Source organism: Anopheles marshallii, chromosome 3 (genome assembly GCF_943734725.1).
Source record: "Anopheles marshallii chromosome 3, idAnoMarsDA_429_01, whole genome shotgun sequence".
NCBI classification, from domain to species: Eukaryota; Metazoa; Arthropoda; class Insecta; order Diptera; family Culicidae; genus Anopheles; species Anopheles marshallii.
In genome coordinates this window covers 17,314,881-17,329,223 of record NC_071327.1, presented here as the reverse complement: position 1 = coordinate 17,329,223, position 14,343 = coordinate 17,314,881, and the positions used below count along the sequence as shown (strand labels likewise).

General features: G+C 43.8%; 2 protein-coding genes across 2 annotated transcripts; both read left to right on the top strand.

Moving 5' to 3' along the window:
• Nucleotides 1–1,053: 1,053 nt before the first annotated feature.
• LOC128716212 (uncharacterized) lies at nt 1,054–3,866 on the top strand. Its single transcript, XM_053811132.1, has 5 exons — nt 1,054–1,123; nt 2,563–2,651; nt 3,130–3,421; nt 3,494–3,640; nt 3,706–3,866. The coding sequence occupies exons 1-5, from the start codon at nt 1,054–1,056 to the stop codon at nt 3,864–3,866; spliced, it is 759 nt and encodes a 252-aa protein (XP_053667107.1).
• Nucleotides 3,867–6,610: 2,744 nt separating this feature from the next.
• On the top strand, nt 6,611–13,954 carry LOC128716352 (CLIP domain-containing serine protease B9). The gene is made up of 7 exons (XM_053811271.1): nt 6,611–6,716; nt 11,725–12,458; nt 12,926–13,071; nt 13,153–13,288; nt 13,358–13,502; nt 13,573–13,718; nt 13,796–13,954. Exons 1-7 carry the CDS (start codon nt 6,611–6,613, stop codon nt 13,952–13,954), a joined length of 1,572 nt encoding a protein of 523 aa, XP_053667246.1.
• Nucleotides 13,955–14,343: the final 389 nt, after the last annotated feature.

The following is a 14,343-nucleotide window of genomic DNA, read 5'->3' as shown; positions in this document are numbered from 1 at the left end:
TGTTGAATAGCAGTAGACCGGCCGCTGCAGCTGCATTTCGACAGGCTTACGTTATGCAATAAAAATAAGCAAGAAAGTTGAATGACTCCGCACGCCAAAACCCCGGAGCCTGTTGGTGGTAGCCGCTAAGATCTTTGGGGGCAAAATTAAACCGGTTGCTAACCTTGAAACGTTTGCTGAAAAGTGATGTTGATATGTAGATTCGGACGATGATACCCAGGGGAGGGAGGGTGATGAATGAAGTAAGACGAAGGAGAGCTACAGCAGTTTCGGTTGTAACCATAATCCTGCTGTTGTGTGCAAATATAGTCGATTAAACGAGCAAATACATGATAATAATAGAGATAATAGGTCGAAAGAGAGAATAGTTCGAGGTTTTAAATTACTTTATGATTTTTCATTATTTATTATTGAGCTCTGAGGATCAATCTCATGATATGATCAGTCTACCATATTGAGCTTAGTATACAAGTGTATGAAATTTGCCGCTAGATGTCGCCAAATGTCATGCTAACCGTGCTGTCATCGATTGTTCGAGATTACTTAAACAAATTTCTCAGTAAACACAACAAATAAAACTCATTACTGCTTCCTACCGTAAGGTTTGAGACAATCCGGAAAGCTCTGGCCGATTAGTAACCCCCTCCCGCTATATTTGCTGATTCGTACGCATCTTTAACCCTTGAGTATGAAGTGAGATGAAAAGTGAAACCACATAGAACACGGTTTCTCGTTCCAGTAAGGAGCGGGGAAGCGAGGGGAGCTCTGTGGAACAACATCTCGTAAATTGGCATGACTCTCCGATAATGTGTGCCAGTGGTGGTGGTGGTTAAACATCACCTTTTTTCATGCCGGTCAACATCTATAAAAGCATTCACACTCGGCGGACGACCGTTCAGATAGTCACAGTTCAGGCAGCCAAAACCAAGCTGCACTTAAATAAGCCCAGGTTCCAACCAGTGAACTCGACCGGGTAAACTAGTGCGTAGTGCGTGAAAAAGCGGTTTTTGTGTGTGTTTTTTTTTCTAGCAGTTCACTTCCACCAAGGACACCATGAAGTTGCTTGTGCTTTTGGGCGCACTGTGCGTGTGCGGTACGATGGCTGCGTCGGAGGTGGAATTGCGTAAGTTTAAAATATAACTCCAAAACTCGAGCCGGTTTTAAGCACTTTATCGGCCAGCGCATCTTGGCAAGACTTCGTTTAACCCGTGTACTTGCAGTTGCCACTCTTGCTGATCATATTGTGCCAGTGATCATACGTTGGCAAGCGGATGAAGCAATTCACGTGGAAGAGGGAGGGTTGTGGTTAACTACTAATGGGCATTTTAGTTCACGTTTTAATGAGAGATCGTGTCATGTCGCGTTTTTGACAAGCGTGTATTAATTTGTGTTATGTGCCAATTTGTATTTTTCAATGCAGTTGCGAAAAAACCATAAAGAGAGACAGATGATAAGATGATGACAAGCGAGAGAGAGAGAGAGAGAGAGAGAAAGAGAGAAAGGAAAAATCTGTGACAAGGAAATAATTAAGGAAAACGTTTTTAAATTCATAGCGATTAAATCTTTTACACTTTGGTTTCGGTTCCAGCCAACCAACGGTTCAGACTAGATTCGAACTAATGATGTTTGGTGTGTTACACCAAACTCTTAACACGATGCCATGAAAATACTCCGTTTACCGTGAGTAAAAACTAGTTTTATTCTGTGTGGGAATAGGTTTTTTTTATTAATTGATTCATTTATAAATCATGAAAAACAAAAATTCGTTTGTTTATTCATTGTTTGTAAGAAAATATATTCGTTAAAGGTAGACGACATAAATAAAAAAACACGCATTCGCATTCGACCTTGATTCGACCATAAAAGAAAGACTTCAATCCGGTAGAGAAGAGCGAAGAACGGAACGAGCGATAACAATTCGTTGCACAATACATCACACAGACACAAAAAAAAACATCTTTAATATTAATGATTCCAGTTAGATGAGCAAATTCCACAAATGTAACAAAGATAAAATAGCTAGACCAGAACCAAAGGATCGAAACAGGTCAAACCAAAGACGAAGAATGGTGTTTTTTTGTACACACTTAATGAGATGAATAGTAATTTTGTTTTTGCGTTTGAGCTGAGTGATCTTCACACCGTGCGGCTTAACTTCATCATCAGTGTTGTTCTAAACTGAAGCACACACGCGCGTAATCATTCTCGTTAGTAAGCGCCCCCAGCATGACTTCGCCAGTGTATGTGTGTGATTCATGAGGAAATTAAATGCAACATTTGGTTCTCGTTAACCTGACGTGCATACCCTGCTCTAAGTTGATGGGAATAATTGTGCCTCCATTGCTATTTAAATCAATCTCAAGCCTGTGACGCAGCTAGAGTTGATGAGATAAAGTGAATCGTGTTGGAGGCTGGGGGGGAACATTCCCATTTCAATGGGGATGAACATCTGCCGCACTATTACATTATTACGCAAAATTATGAAACAATACCAAGCCAAGTCTCACCGTATCCTTGACCTGCTTTGCTTTCTGCTCCACATTTTCTTCTCATATTTTGTAGCCGCTTACATGGAGATCTGTTATCGTGACAGTCCCTTGCTTGGCAGCTGTATCAAGAACAGCATCCAGCGTATGCTTCCGGAAATGTATGTAAGTACAAGTTGGGCTGGGGGGGAATCACGTTTAAATCTAGCCGGTAGTTCGTGGTTCACCTTTTGCGTACCTAGGTCATGATCAACTGCTTGTCCATCATTCAGTTGGATGTGAATTTAATTCGTTTCCATATTGCGCTTTCAACGTGCGGCGCTTGAGTTATTATCTTTACGTTTCTTTTTTTATCTCTTTCTTTCTTTTCTTGTTTGCTTTTTTGTGTTCAAATCCTATTCACATTTAGTTTTCTTTTGTTAGTTTCTGTCTTTGATTGTTGAATTTGTTAGATTAATTGATTTTTTTAATTTATTTTATTTGTCTGTATGTTTTTTTATTGGATGAGTTCATTAGTATATTATTAATGAATACATACTATATTTAATTATTTTTGTTACATTTACAACACGACTTTTGTCGCATTATCAAATATTTGTTTTTAATAACCATTTATTCAATTTCACTTTATTTCTTTCCTCAGACTGGTATTGAATCGTTTGGCTTCCCTTCGCTTGATCCGTATGAGACCAAGAGCACCTACATCGACTACAAGCGCAACCAAATGTCGGCCTCGCTGCACGTCAAGAATGCCAAAACGTTCGGCATGAGCAAAGCCCGGATTCTGGATGCTCGGGCGACAGCCACGGACAAGTCTTTGAATCTTGCCGTCGACGTGCACTTCCCGGAGATCGTCATGGAGGGATACTTCAAGGGCGAGGGACGCTTCAACAGTATTAAGCTGGCTTCGAAGGGCTACTTTAACAACACCATGTGTAAGTAACCCTTGAATAACGTCCACCAACACCCCTGCGTTACACCATTTATCTCAAATTGTATGGTTCCAGCTGACGTTACCACCACCTGGACGATGTCGGGAAGCGTGAAGGAGCGTGACGGTGAGGAATACCTGGAGATCGAAAGCTTCGACATGGCGCCCGAGGTAGCGAACATGAAGATCTACGCCACGGGACTGTTCCCCGATCCAGAATTGAGTAAGTTGCGGACGAGAATTTCCCATCGACAGTGTACTGATCGGTCGGTCCCATTGTCATTCTAGACCAAATCGCGCTGGAGTTTGTCAACCAGTACTGGCCAATGTTCTACAAGGAGTTGCTGCCGAGCTCCCGGGAGGTATGGGAACCGGTGATGGTTGAGCTGGTGAACAAGATATTCCTAAGTGTCCCGTACCGACGACTTCTGCCGAAGCAGCAGCAGTAAAGTAAAAACTAACGCCGGCTCACCTTTCGCTGGTTTTCGTCATAAGCAAGCAGGTTAATTTGTTGTAATAAATGAACTTGATATCACTCTTTCTGGAATGGTAAAATTATTTTCAAAAAAGTATTGGCCTTGTGTGTTTTTTTATTAGAATTTAATAGAAGTGAATGATCATTATGGTTTATAAAAAATTGTTTGAGGTATTTAAACGTCTCAACATACTTCCCCGATTCTAATTAATGTCGGGAAAATACGTATAAGCCCTAGCTATTTGTCAATTTCTCAACGGTCTTGTGTCTGTTTTGATGCGGACAAGAATTCGGGGACATTCGCCCACGTTGATTAACAAAATTGGCACACTGATACTATCGCAAACGTTAGGTTTAATCCACTCGTCACGAACCAAGGAACAGGCCCCGTAACCTTTCAGGACGGTGGTTTGCGTCAGCAAAAGCATTTCTTATTTCATTCTCTCACTTATCTGACGCATAATGAGGGTTGACGTATTTAATAATAAACAGCACCAAAACATAAAACGTTATTGTACGAGCGAGCATGATTAAATGATCCTTTTTTGTTATCTATGAATGATAAATGTTAATGATAATGTGTTTCCACAGCTAGATGCGCATAGAAAACTTTAAACTCTTTAAGGATGCCATATTGGCATGCGATTCGATGCTCGAAGCACAGAGAACATGCGTTGCATCAATTAATATAATGAAGTTCACTCCATTGCCGTGAAACAATGCTTGGTTTTCATGAAAGTAATGTTGTGATACTGTGGCGGTAATGTTGGGCATCGACCCTTCTTAGAGCGGGTTGGAGCTTTGGTGGGGTGACCATTGTTCGCATGAGCACAGGCTCATCGGTTTATCGGCTGCATAGCTGAATAGTTCTCTGCTCAGCTCCAAAAAAGGGCAACTTTATTAAGAGAAAATTCATTGTAACGCGTTGGGTGGATGGAAAAGTTCTTTGCATTTATCCGTATTTTTGTTGTTTTTTTTTTCTAGTTGACCCATTTATCGCCAAAAGCTGAAGCACTAGAAACCAAACAGCTAATTATTGTTCTTTATGCCATTCCCTTCCCTTTCAACCAATCTTTTTCTGTAGATTGTTGTTTGGATCGTTCTTAAGCCACCACTAAACACTGGCTAGACTTTCCTGCTGACCTGATCGTAATCGTCCTGCCCGAACCGGCTAATGGGAAGGTTGGGCCCGCTAACAGGCCCCCTCCTTTGAAACGCACATATATGGTGCATGAACGCCAGTAACTATTTATTCTTGTGATGAAGCACGCGAACGACGGAACGGCAGCCAGCCAGCGTCAGGCCAGGCTGACTACGATCGCTGGGGGGGGGGGGGGGGGGGATTTCTTTTTTTCGCGCTACTCCGAATTATCGATCGACCGCAGGGTGGAAAGGAAGACGGGCCTGTGCGCTTGGTAAAAGCAAGCAAATGGCAGAGGTGTCGGCTGAATGGGTACAATGACAGAGTTGTCCATTTGCCAGCATTCGGAATGATAGAACGAAAGAAGAACAGGCGCTGAAGCTTTGGGGCAGCTTAAAGCCATTAATGCTTAGAAAGGGTACAGCGAAGGCAGATGGGAAGGGGGTTTGGTTGCAAAGGGGGTTAGTGTACTGGTAGGCTGAAACAAGTGAAACAACACACTACTTACTGGTGTATCGTGTTTGTCTTCAGCGAATACAGTGATGGCCAATAAAAAAAATCTGTTTTAAACGATACAGTTTTCTTGATTTTATTAATCTATTTTCAAATGTTAAACTTCATTAAATGAATGATAATATACATTTCTCTAATATTTATCATAATGTTTGCTCTTATTTTTACAACTATTACAAACATTTTCATATTTAGATAATTTACTGCTTAAAATTACTAATTTGTGTACTTTAATTAAAAAAACCCTTTTTTATTCACTGTTTCTTAAAGTAATTAAAAGATTATTTTACAATAGTATAACATTTTTTCCCTACACTGTAACAGGCCTGTCCATTGGGGTTGATGGGTGACTCGTACGAAGCTTGCACTACGAGACGCCCGTGTCCGCACCAGAGTTTGAATCTTGCGTGACCACACACGCGTGCGATCGGAAGGTTTTTTTTTCTGCCAAACACTACCCACCGCACAACACCACGGTCCGCCACTTGAGCCCGATTCTCCCGATGTTTCACGCACCAAACCATGCGCTCACGAGCGCGTAGTAGCTGCCTGCGATCGGGAATTAGCGGGACGGGATCATCGCGCACCGGGACACGGACGCACATTCCCGGCGGACCAGCGCAGAAGAAGTGAAGAGAAACAACACACAAACCCCACCCATACACACACACATACGGACGGTTTTCCCCGCAAGTGCAACAGGAAGCGGACAGGAACGCGGGAACGATTCCGTGTGTGCGTGCGCCGGGAGCCCTGTGTCTATATAAAACGGTCATCAATAAGCTGGCCGCATTACAGTTCAATTTCAAACGGTTTCGAGTCAATGTCACGGGCACGTCCACGGTGCGGCACTGTCCCGGTTCGCGGTACGCTCAATTATTCGGCAGCACTTGGGAAGTGATCTACATTGCAAGTAGAACAGAAGTGATACCAGTGCTGTTATTTGTGAATTACTGAAAAACGAGATCATTTCGATCGATCGATTGCATGAGGTGCTTTATAGTGAGGTGCAAAAAAAACAGCGATTGGGCAAGTGTACGGCACGGCGGTGACAAAGTGTCACAATGCGACCGATTTGTGTGATCATAGTAGCGTTGTGTTTGTCGGTAGCTGTGGCAAATGTGGATAAAGATGGACCACATTCAAGTGATGATACAGTTGTAATTGAAGGTAACGTGAGAAAATACCGATTAAAATGTTAATTATTAATTTCGAACGGGGGTTCGTCGCTTGTTTGATTTGTACGAAAAATCAAAAGACTTCAACGCTCGAATGGGCAAGGAATTAATTAGTGCGCATTACGTTGAAATTGATGGTTGTACATATTTATTACTTAATTTGAGTTTAAGTTGCAATAGAATAATTCAAATTTTGTCCTTTTTTTAATTTGCATCGAAACAAACGCCCGAAAAAGGAATAAATAATCAATAAAATACATGGAAGATCCTTATCCGATCCGATCTTCAGCTGTTCCTCGTGTTTTTGCAAGCGTAGTGCATTGGTTCACTTGTTCCTGCTTGGTCCCTGTGTACAAAAGGCAAACTGCGTAGTTTCAAGCCACACTTTGCACACAAACACACGGCACATTCACACAAGGAGCATTGAACCATGCAACCGCCCAAACAGCACACACTCACGCGGCCCAGTGTTGGACAACCGTATCGGACGTTCCTCGCCTTGCTAATCACAAACCCCATCGGTGGGCTTACCGACGTGACAAAGGCGTTGCAAAGTGTCCCAAACAAAGAAACGGTCGGTAGGAATCAGGATCTTCTGGTCTGGGAGTGTACACGTTGTGCCATTTAGGTTTGACATTTTGTGCGTGTACGGGTGAGAGGGGCAAAACAGGTGGTTCGGTGGTTCTGGATCTGGAAGACAGGCAGATACCCCACTAGGAACTGGTCTCACACCACGGTGCAGAAGATCGAGGACGGGCATGGTAAGAACAATTGCAAAAGCTGAAACCGGTAGGTACCGGTTTCGGGGTGGCATGATCTAAGAACCTTACCATGCACTGTGTCTAGTGGAGTAAGTTGCGGTAAAGGAAGAAGTAAAACCACCGATCAGGAGGACAGAACTTTTTTTTTGGGCCGGATAATGGCACAACGATGCGATTGTGCTTAATGTTTGAAATTGGCTGCACCACGTCACCGTGAAACAATTTCCGCTTAACCAATGCGCCTCGCAGCTAAGATACTAAAGCACCGCTTGAAAACAAACAAAAACACACCCATTACACATTCCCTCTGGGGCAACCAAACAACGCGCGGATCCGGCAGACAGTGGGCGCGTACCCAAGAAATGGGGCAAGTGAAAAGGATCGCAAGTAAACGGGAAAAATCCAACGCATTGCAGCACCTTGCGAAATGTGTCAGCCGCGTGCCATCCCAAAAGGCCAGCGGGCACCGTTGAGGAAGACAAACTGGTGCTTTCCACATTACGCGCGCGTAAATGAAGCGGGAGTGAGAGCATAAACGGGCGAGGCGTAGAATGGGACACCGAGGGGAGTGTACGGCGTTGGGTGTTTATTACTTTCCATGCGGTTCATAGACGATTCCGATCAGGTACGCAACCGGCGTAAAACGTTCGGAAGACACGAACTTCATCACATGCCGGTCTGGGTAGTAGTCACACACTAGGAGTCATCCATGTCACTATGGGCGGCGTCACTGGATGCGTCAAAATATGGTTTTCCATACATTCAACGGTTAACTTTGTAGAACCATTTTCTTTAAATATATTCCAACTTTATGAATGACTATCAACGGAAATCTTAATAAATTCTAGTTTATAAACAAAATCATTAAGTTGAACCTTATTCACTGTTAAAGCATTGAATACATAAGAGCCTAAATGTATGCAATCTGACGTACTTGTGGGCTTAAACGTAAGAAGCTTACGAGCAAAAGCGTTTTTACATAAACTCGCTCTTATGTTTTAGTATTTTGTCCACCCTCCGTTGCTACATTAGTCCACTCACACTGTTGCCCAGAACTAAATTAAATTTTAATCGATCAACGCGGGTCCGCAGTCGCCCATTAACGGCCGAATCGGTTGATAAGCCTGCAAACAACTAATTACAGGCTTGCTGATGGCTGGGCCTGGATGGTTCGTGCACGGTACGCAACTTTTAATTAACGATCCTTTCGTTCGGGATCTTCGATGCCAATCCACGGCTCGAAAGAGTGCTCCGATGAATGAGTAAACGATGTTATTGCTACGCAAAACTGATTAAGCGCAACAGCAAACACAATGGATATTGGAATGGACACATCTGGAGGAGAATTCCTTCAGGGAAGGACGGTTGGGTTCAAAGTGCCGATCATGCTGCAACATGCAACCGCGCCTAATGGAGCATTGTATGGAAGAGGCGCATTGGTATTTCACCCTCTCCCACTAGCATCAACAATCTCTGAGTTATGTGCAAGGCCTTTGACCATCCCAACCCATCCACAGGATGTCTATGCGTTTCTCCTAACTAGTTCTTTTATAATAGAGTTTATTTAGCAACAACTCCAACCATTGGGGAAGGATTTTGCTGCTCCTGGTTGGGAAAACGGAAAGTACTGTTACTGGAGTCGGCAGTCCAGCTGATGCTTTTAGCACCTCCATTTACGATCGTGTTGTTTTACGACCATGCATGGACAATGCCCGCTCTTTGATTCCGTTCCCCCCCGGGGTGGCTCATTAGCACGGTGAATAATGGATTTACGAGTGGTAATCTGGAGGGTCTTGAGAAGAATTTCACTCGGAACGATCCTAAGATGCAATGATGAACCATTTTCCTGGTAAATGTTTGTCAGGTGAAGGAGAAAAGATGAGGAACGCCAACAAAGAATAGACCAAATCATTACTAAGGAATGTGTTTAATTATTCAAAACAAAACACATTCTAATTAACACATTCGAAACGTTTTTGCACTGAATATTAAATTAAGTATCTTTTGCTTACTTTCACACTTCAATTTAACAGCAAAAGTGCCCAAAAATGTGTTTCCAATGGGTTATGGAACTTCCTACAGTTAAGAATGTCGTCCTCGTCCTTTAAACTCGGACACTCGTACCGAAGGCTATTGACCTCGGCGAGGTGCTTTTGGCTGCAACACCGAAACATCGCTAAGGTCATGCGGTTTCCTCTTATTACCAAGCGTTCCAGATTCCATTTTTTTAAACTGTTTTCTTTACCTTTCGTGTGTTCTTCCGCTCGGTTTACAATTCCTTTTTTCGTGGGCTTGGACGTGGTGAATCATGTGCGAGAGCTGTCTGGTAAAACCGCTTCTCGATCCAAACCACAGGCCCAGGCCAAATTCTCGAGACCCATTCGGGGGTCCGCATAACCCAACCGGCAAGCTGCCGGAGGGGGCAACTATCTACCGTTTGATTGATATTTTTCGGGCGACGATCAACCGGCCAGATCGATCATCATTTCTTCCGATCTCACAGCGCCCCACAACCCCTTTTTGTTCCCCCCTGTTACTGACGTTTGTTTTTCTCCCCTTTTCGTTTTATCGCTGCCGATGATCGGCCGTTCTGCTTTCATTGTGCTCGCAGCTCCATTCGGTTGGTTAATATGTAAATTTATTCAAATACTGCCACCCCGAAGGTGTGAACGAACTTTCAAATAAAAACAAAAATATCAATCAAACGAGCAAGTGAACGAACAAGCAACAACAACAAAAAGCAAAATGAGCCAACACACGAAATAAGTAACACAAATATTTATCTTTTCGTGTGTGTGATACTGTGTTTTTTTTTATATATAATATACATTACGTTAATGTTCTTTTGTAATCCGTGCAGTGTTGGAGTGGTTTGGCGGTTTTTTTCTTCTCCTTTTCTTCTGTTTGGCACAGAAATTCGTTCGATTTTAGATGGCTTGAAGATTCGATCGATACAATGACGACTGATTCGAGTAACTTGCGCCACTTGACAGTGATTTATGGTGTATTGACAGTGGGCCATCATCCTTTAACTTTCCTTCACGGGATGGCTTTATCCTTTGAATAATAAAAGCATCGCAAAACGATGAAATAAATCGAATATAATACTCATTAAACAGGCTGATATCCAAAGATGGAATATGTTTTGGTCTACTAATACCATCAATGGTACCAGAGAACCAACCGTCAGTTGGAGATTGAAACTTGTTACACAATTTAACAATTAAACACAATATAACAATTAACAATTAAATTAAATTATTAAACAAACATCAAAAGACTAGCAGTGCAGTTTCACTGTTCTTCTTGAATAAAAAAAAAAAACTTCTAAAGACTTCTAACAGAGCTTAAAAAAGACCCATCCAAAGAAGGACTTATGAAGTTACTGATATCAAGGTAAAAGATTCTACTACTTACTTACTTACTTATCGGGCGCTACAATCGCTTCGCGGTGTTGGTCCTGTCTTAGTCCTGCTGCAGAAGTCCTTTAAACCGTTCGTGGTCGTTATCACTCCCCCTCCGTCCTTGTGGACGACCTAAAAAGACTTTAAGGGCTCGATCATCCGGTTTCATTCTCATGACATGACCATATCAAGGTATCAAGAGGTATTGGACTGTCATTTCTGGCTTTCAGTGACTTTATTTACCCGAAACCGGCTAGTCAGTCCTGCGTACGGGGGATTGATCCGAATGGGGTTTTGGACCGGTCCTGACGTGTGTAGCAGAGTTTTGAGTGGAGAAGATTCTAAATCAGAATATAAAACTTTTCCATGGGACATCCAGATCTTGACATTCATGTTGCTATGTCCCACTCTGTATCTCAACGTAGGTTTTGGGAAGGACGGAATATCTAGAAGGAGTATCTGTCAAAGTGCCGTAATAAAGAAAAAATACATTTGCCCTTTTAACAAGCATTATTTCCATGTTAATCAGAGTATTATATATTTACCAGACGGAGATCCTGCAAAAGGCTTAAAGCACCTCTTGTAAAGTTTAGAATTGTATTGCATACTTTTAGGCGCATACATTTTACGCAAAGTGTCGTCGTAAGGATAAGAAAAAAATTGCTTAATAAAGCATAAATTTGGTTAGTGAATAGAATTAAATTTGGAGATACTATTGAACAACAAAAATACTGGATGGTATGAAGATAATGCAAAGTATCAAGCGATAACAAATATGTACTACGATACTTCGATATATAAAGTACACTTTCATGCGTTTGTCTTTCGTAAACAGCCGACCAAGCGCCACCTCGACAGCCGCGGCAAGTGTGGCTAAACGCTCACGTGCCTCATGCCGACTGGAAGCAGGCACTCGGCGACGGCAGCCCGTGTCTTACCGCCAAGGGGCATCTTGGCTTCTGCACCTCGTTCCGTAAGTGCTATCCATACTTTAAGGTGCCCGATCTGAGCGTCTGGGAGTCATGGGTGCTCGGTAACTACGACACCTGCAGCTACTTCAACGAGCAGGGCCGCCAAGCGTTCGGTGTGTGCTGCACCAACCCCATCACACCGCTTCCGATCGATTCCAATCCCGCCATAGAGGCCGTCCCGGCCGTTGTGCTGCCACCGTTCAGTACCGCCAGTGGTACCGGGCTGGGCGAACCGCTCAAACCGCCGAACAAGAACAACAACTACCCGAGTTGGCCACCACCAATCCCGACCCATCCGCCGGATCATACGCCCGCCACCCATCCACCGTCGTTCGGTGGACCCGCTCCGCCGACCACCGTTGCCTCCGTTGGTCCTGCCTCGGAACCAACGCAACGGCCGTCGACCACATGGCCTACACGACCGCAGGTGCCGCAGGTTCCCAATCAACCGACACCGGCTCCGGTACAACCGATCGGTGTATGGCCGCCACCCGTACCCACCCATCCACCGCTGGAGATCTCCACACTGCCACCCTCCTCGTCCGGTGTCGTGAGCGAACCGTCGAACGTTGGCTGTGGTGTGAAAAATGGCAATCCGGTAAGTGGGATGATAATCGGTGTACGAATCGTACACAAACGATGGACGATTCATCATCGGAGGCGTTGTTCGCTTGGAATGACGCAAACTCTAACGTCGATGAATGCATTTGTTTTTTTGGCAGGCAGATTGTTCTTTAAACAGCTTATAATATTATGCACAATTATTTACCCCGCGCAAATAGGACTGTGAAAGCTTTGAACACAAATCGAAAATTGCATCATTGAGTAATAACAATTAATAGAGGCATTCAATCTTTAAAAATATTTGCCTTAACCAAATGATTGGTGCAAATCAATAATGGAACAACTCTTTTATGATAATATAGTGTGAATCTTGCTTTAAAAATGTTTAACATTAAATATCATACAAGAACGCCACGCAGAATATTTCAGCCTGAATGTAGGCAATATTTTAACAATTGTGTTCCTAATAACTACTATTACCGCTTTTATGTTCTTTTCTAGGACACGGAGCGAATTGTTGGTGGCCACAATGCGGATCCGAATGAGTGGCCCTGGATAGCGGCCCTCTTTAACAATGGACGACAGTTTTGTGGTGGATCACTGATCGATAGCATTCACATTCTGACGGCGGCCCATTGCGTTGCCCAGTAGGTAGAAGCATCGTCCTTACGTGACACGCGATATTAAATCCTTCCTATCGCTACTTCTTTTCGCCATTTTCTAAATAGTATGAGCTCCTACGACGTAGCACGTCTGTCAGTGAAGCTCGGCGATCACAACATCCGATCGAACACGGAGGTACAGCACGTGGAGCGGCGCGTGAAGCGACTCGTCCGCCATCGAGGGTTCGATTCGCGCACGTTGGTAAGTGGATGACTCAGTGATGCAGTGCGGTATGCGAATGTGTTGATAAATTTTCTTCCTCCGCGACAGTACAACGATGTGGCCGTCCTGACGATGGACCAACCGGTACCGTTTACGAAGCAGGTACGAGCGATCTGTCTGCCGGCCGCAGATAACACGCGCGCTTACAATGGCCATACGGCTACGGTGATCGGTTGGGGAAGTTTGAGAGAAAGTATGTACGAGACGAGTTGGTACACTAAGGTACGATACTTACTGTTTTGTTTGATGTTTGCCATGGACAGATGGACCACAACCAGCAATCCTGCAGGAGGTGAATCTACCGATCTGGACGAACAACGAGTGTCGCATCAAGTACGGGCCTGCGGCACCGGGTGGCATTATCGACACGATGCTTTGTGCCGGGCAGGCTGCCAAGGATTCCTGCAGTGTAGGTGTCCTTCTTCAGCCAGCGAGATTTTAAAACAGAAGCGCAAGATTCAATGCGAGCTTTGTCCTTCTCCATAGGGTGACTCGGGTGGTCCGTTGATGGTGAACGATGGCAAGTGGACGCAGGTCGGTGTCGTGTCCTGGGGTATCGGGTGCGGAAAGGGCCAGTATCCGGGTGTTTATACGCGCGTTACCGCTTTCCTGCCGTGGATTAAGAAAAACATCAACGACGCCTGAGGGAGCTGCTGAGACCGTAGATGATCCGCAACATAATTGCCATCGGTAGAAGGGCCGCATATTCCGTATCCTTTCCTACTGCCCTACCGGACTGCCTGTCTTGGACAATATTCCACTTAAAGGCAGGCTTTTTTTTACACAAAAATAAACGAGTGACTGAACGAACTGTGTGGCGGTTACCGTTTTCTTAGTAAAATTTTTAAATGAGAAAATTTAAATTTTATTTCGGAACATTGCACAAACCGCCTATAAAATAACGAATTGTTATTAAATTGTGAAATTTATTAATTCATTTAGTCCATTTACGCGTGATCCGTTTTATTTCTTCTCCATATGTACCAAGAGGGTGTGAAATTCACCACTGTTTATGCTCTTGGTTGGATAATATT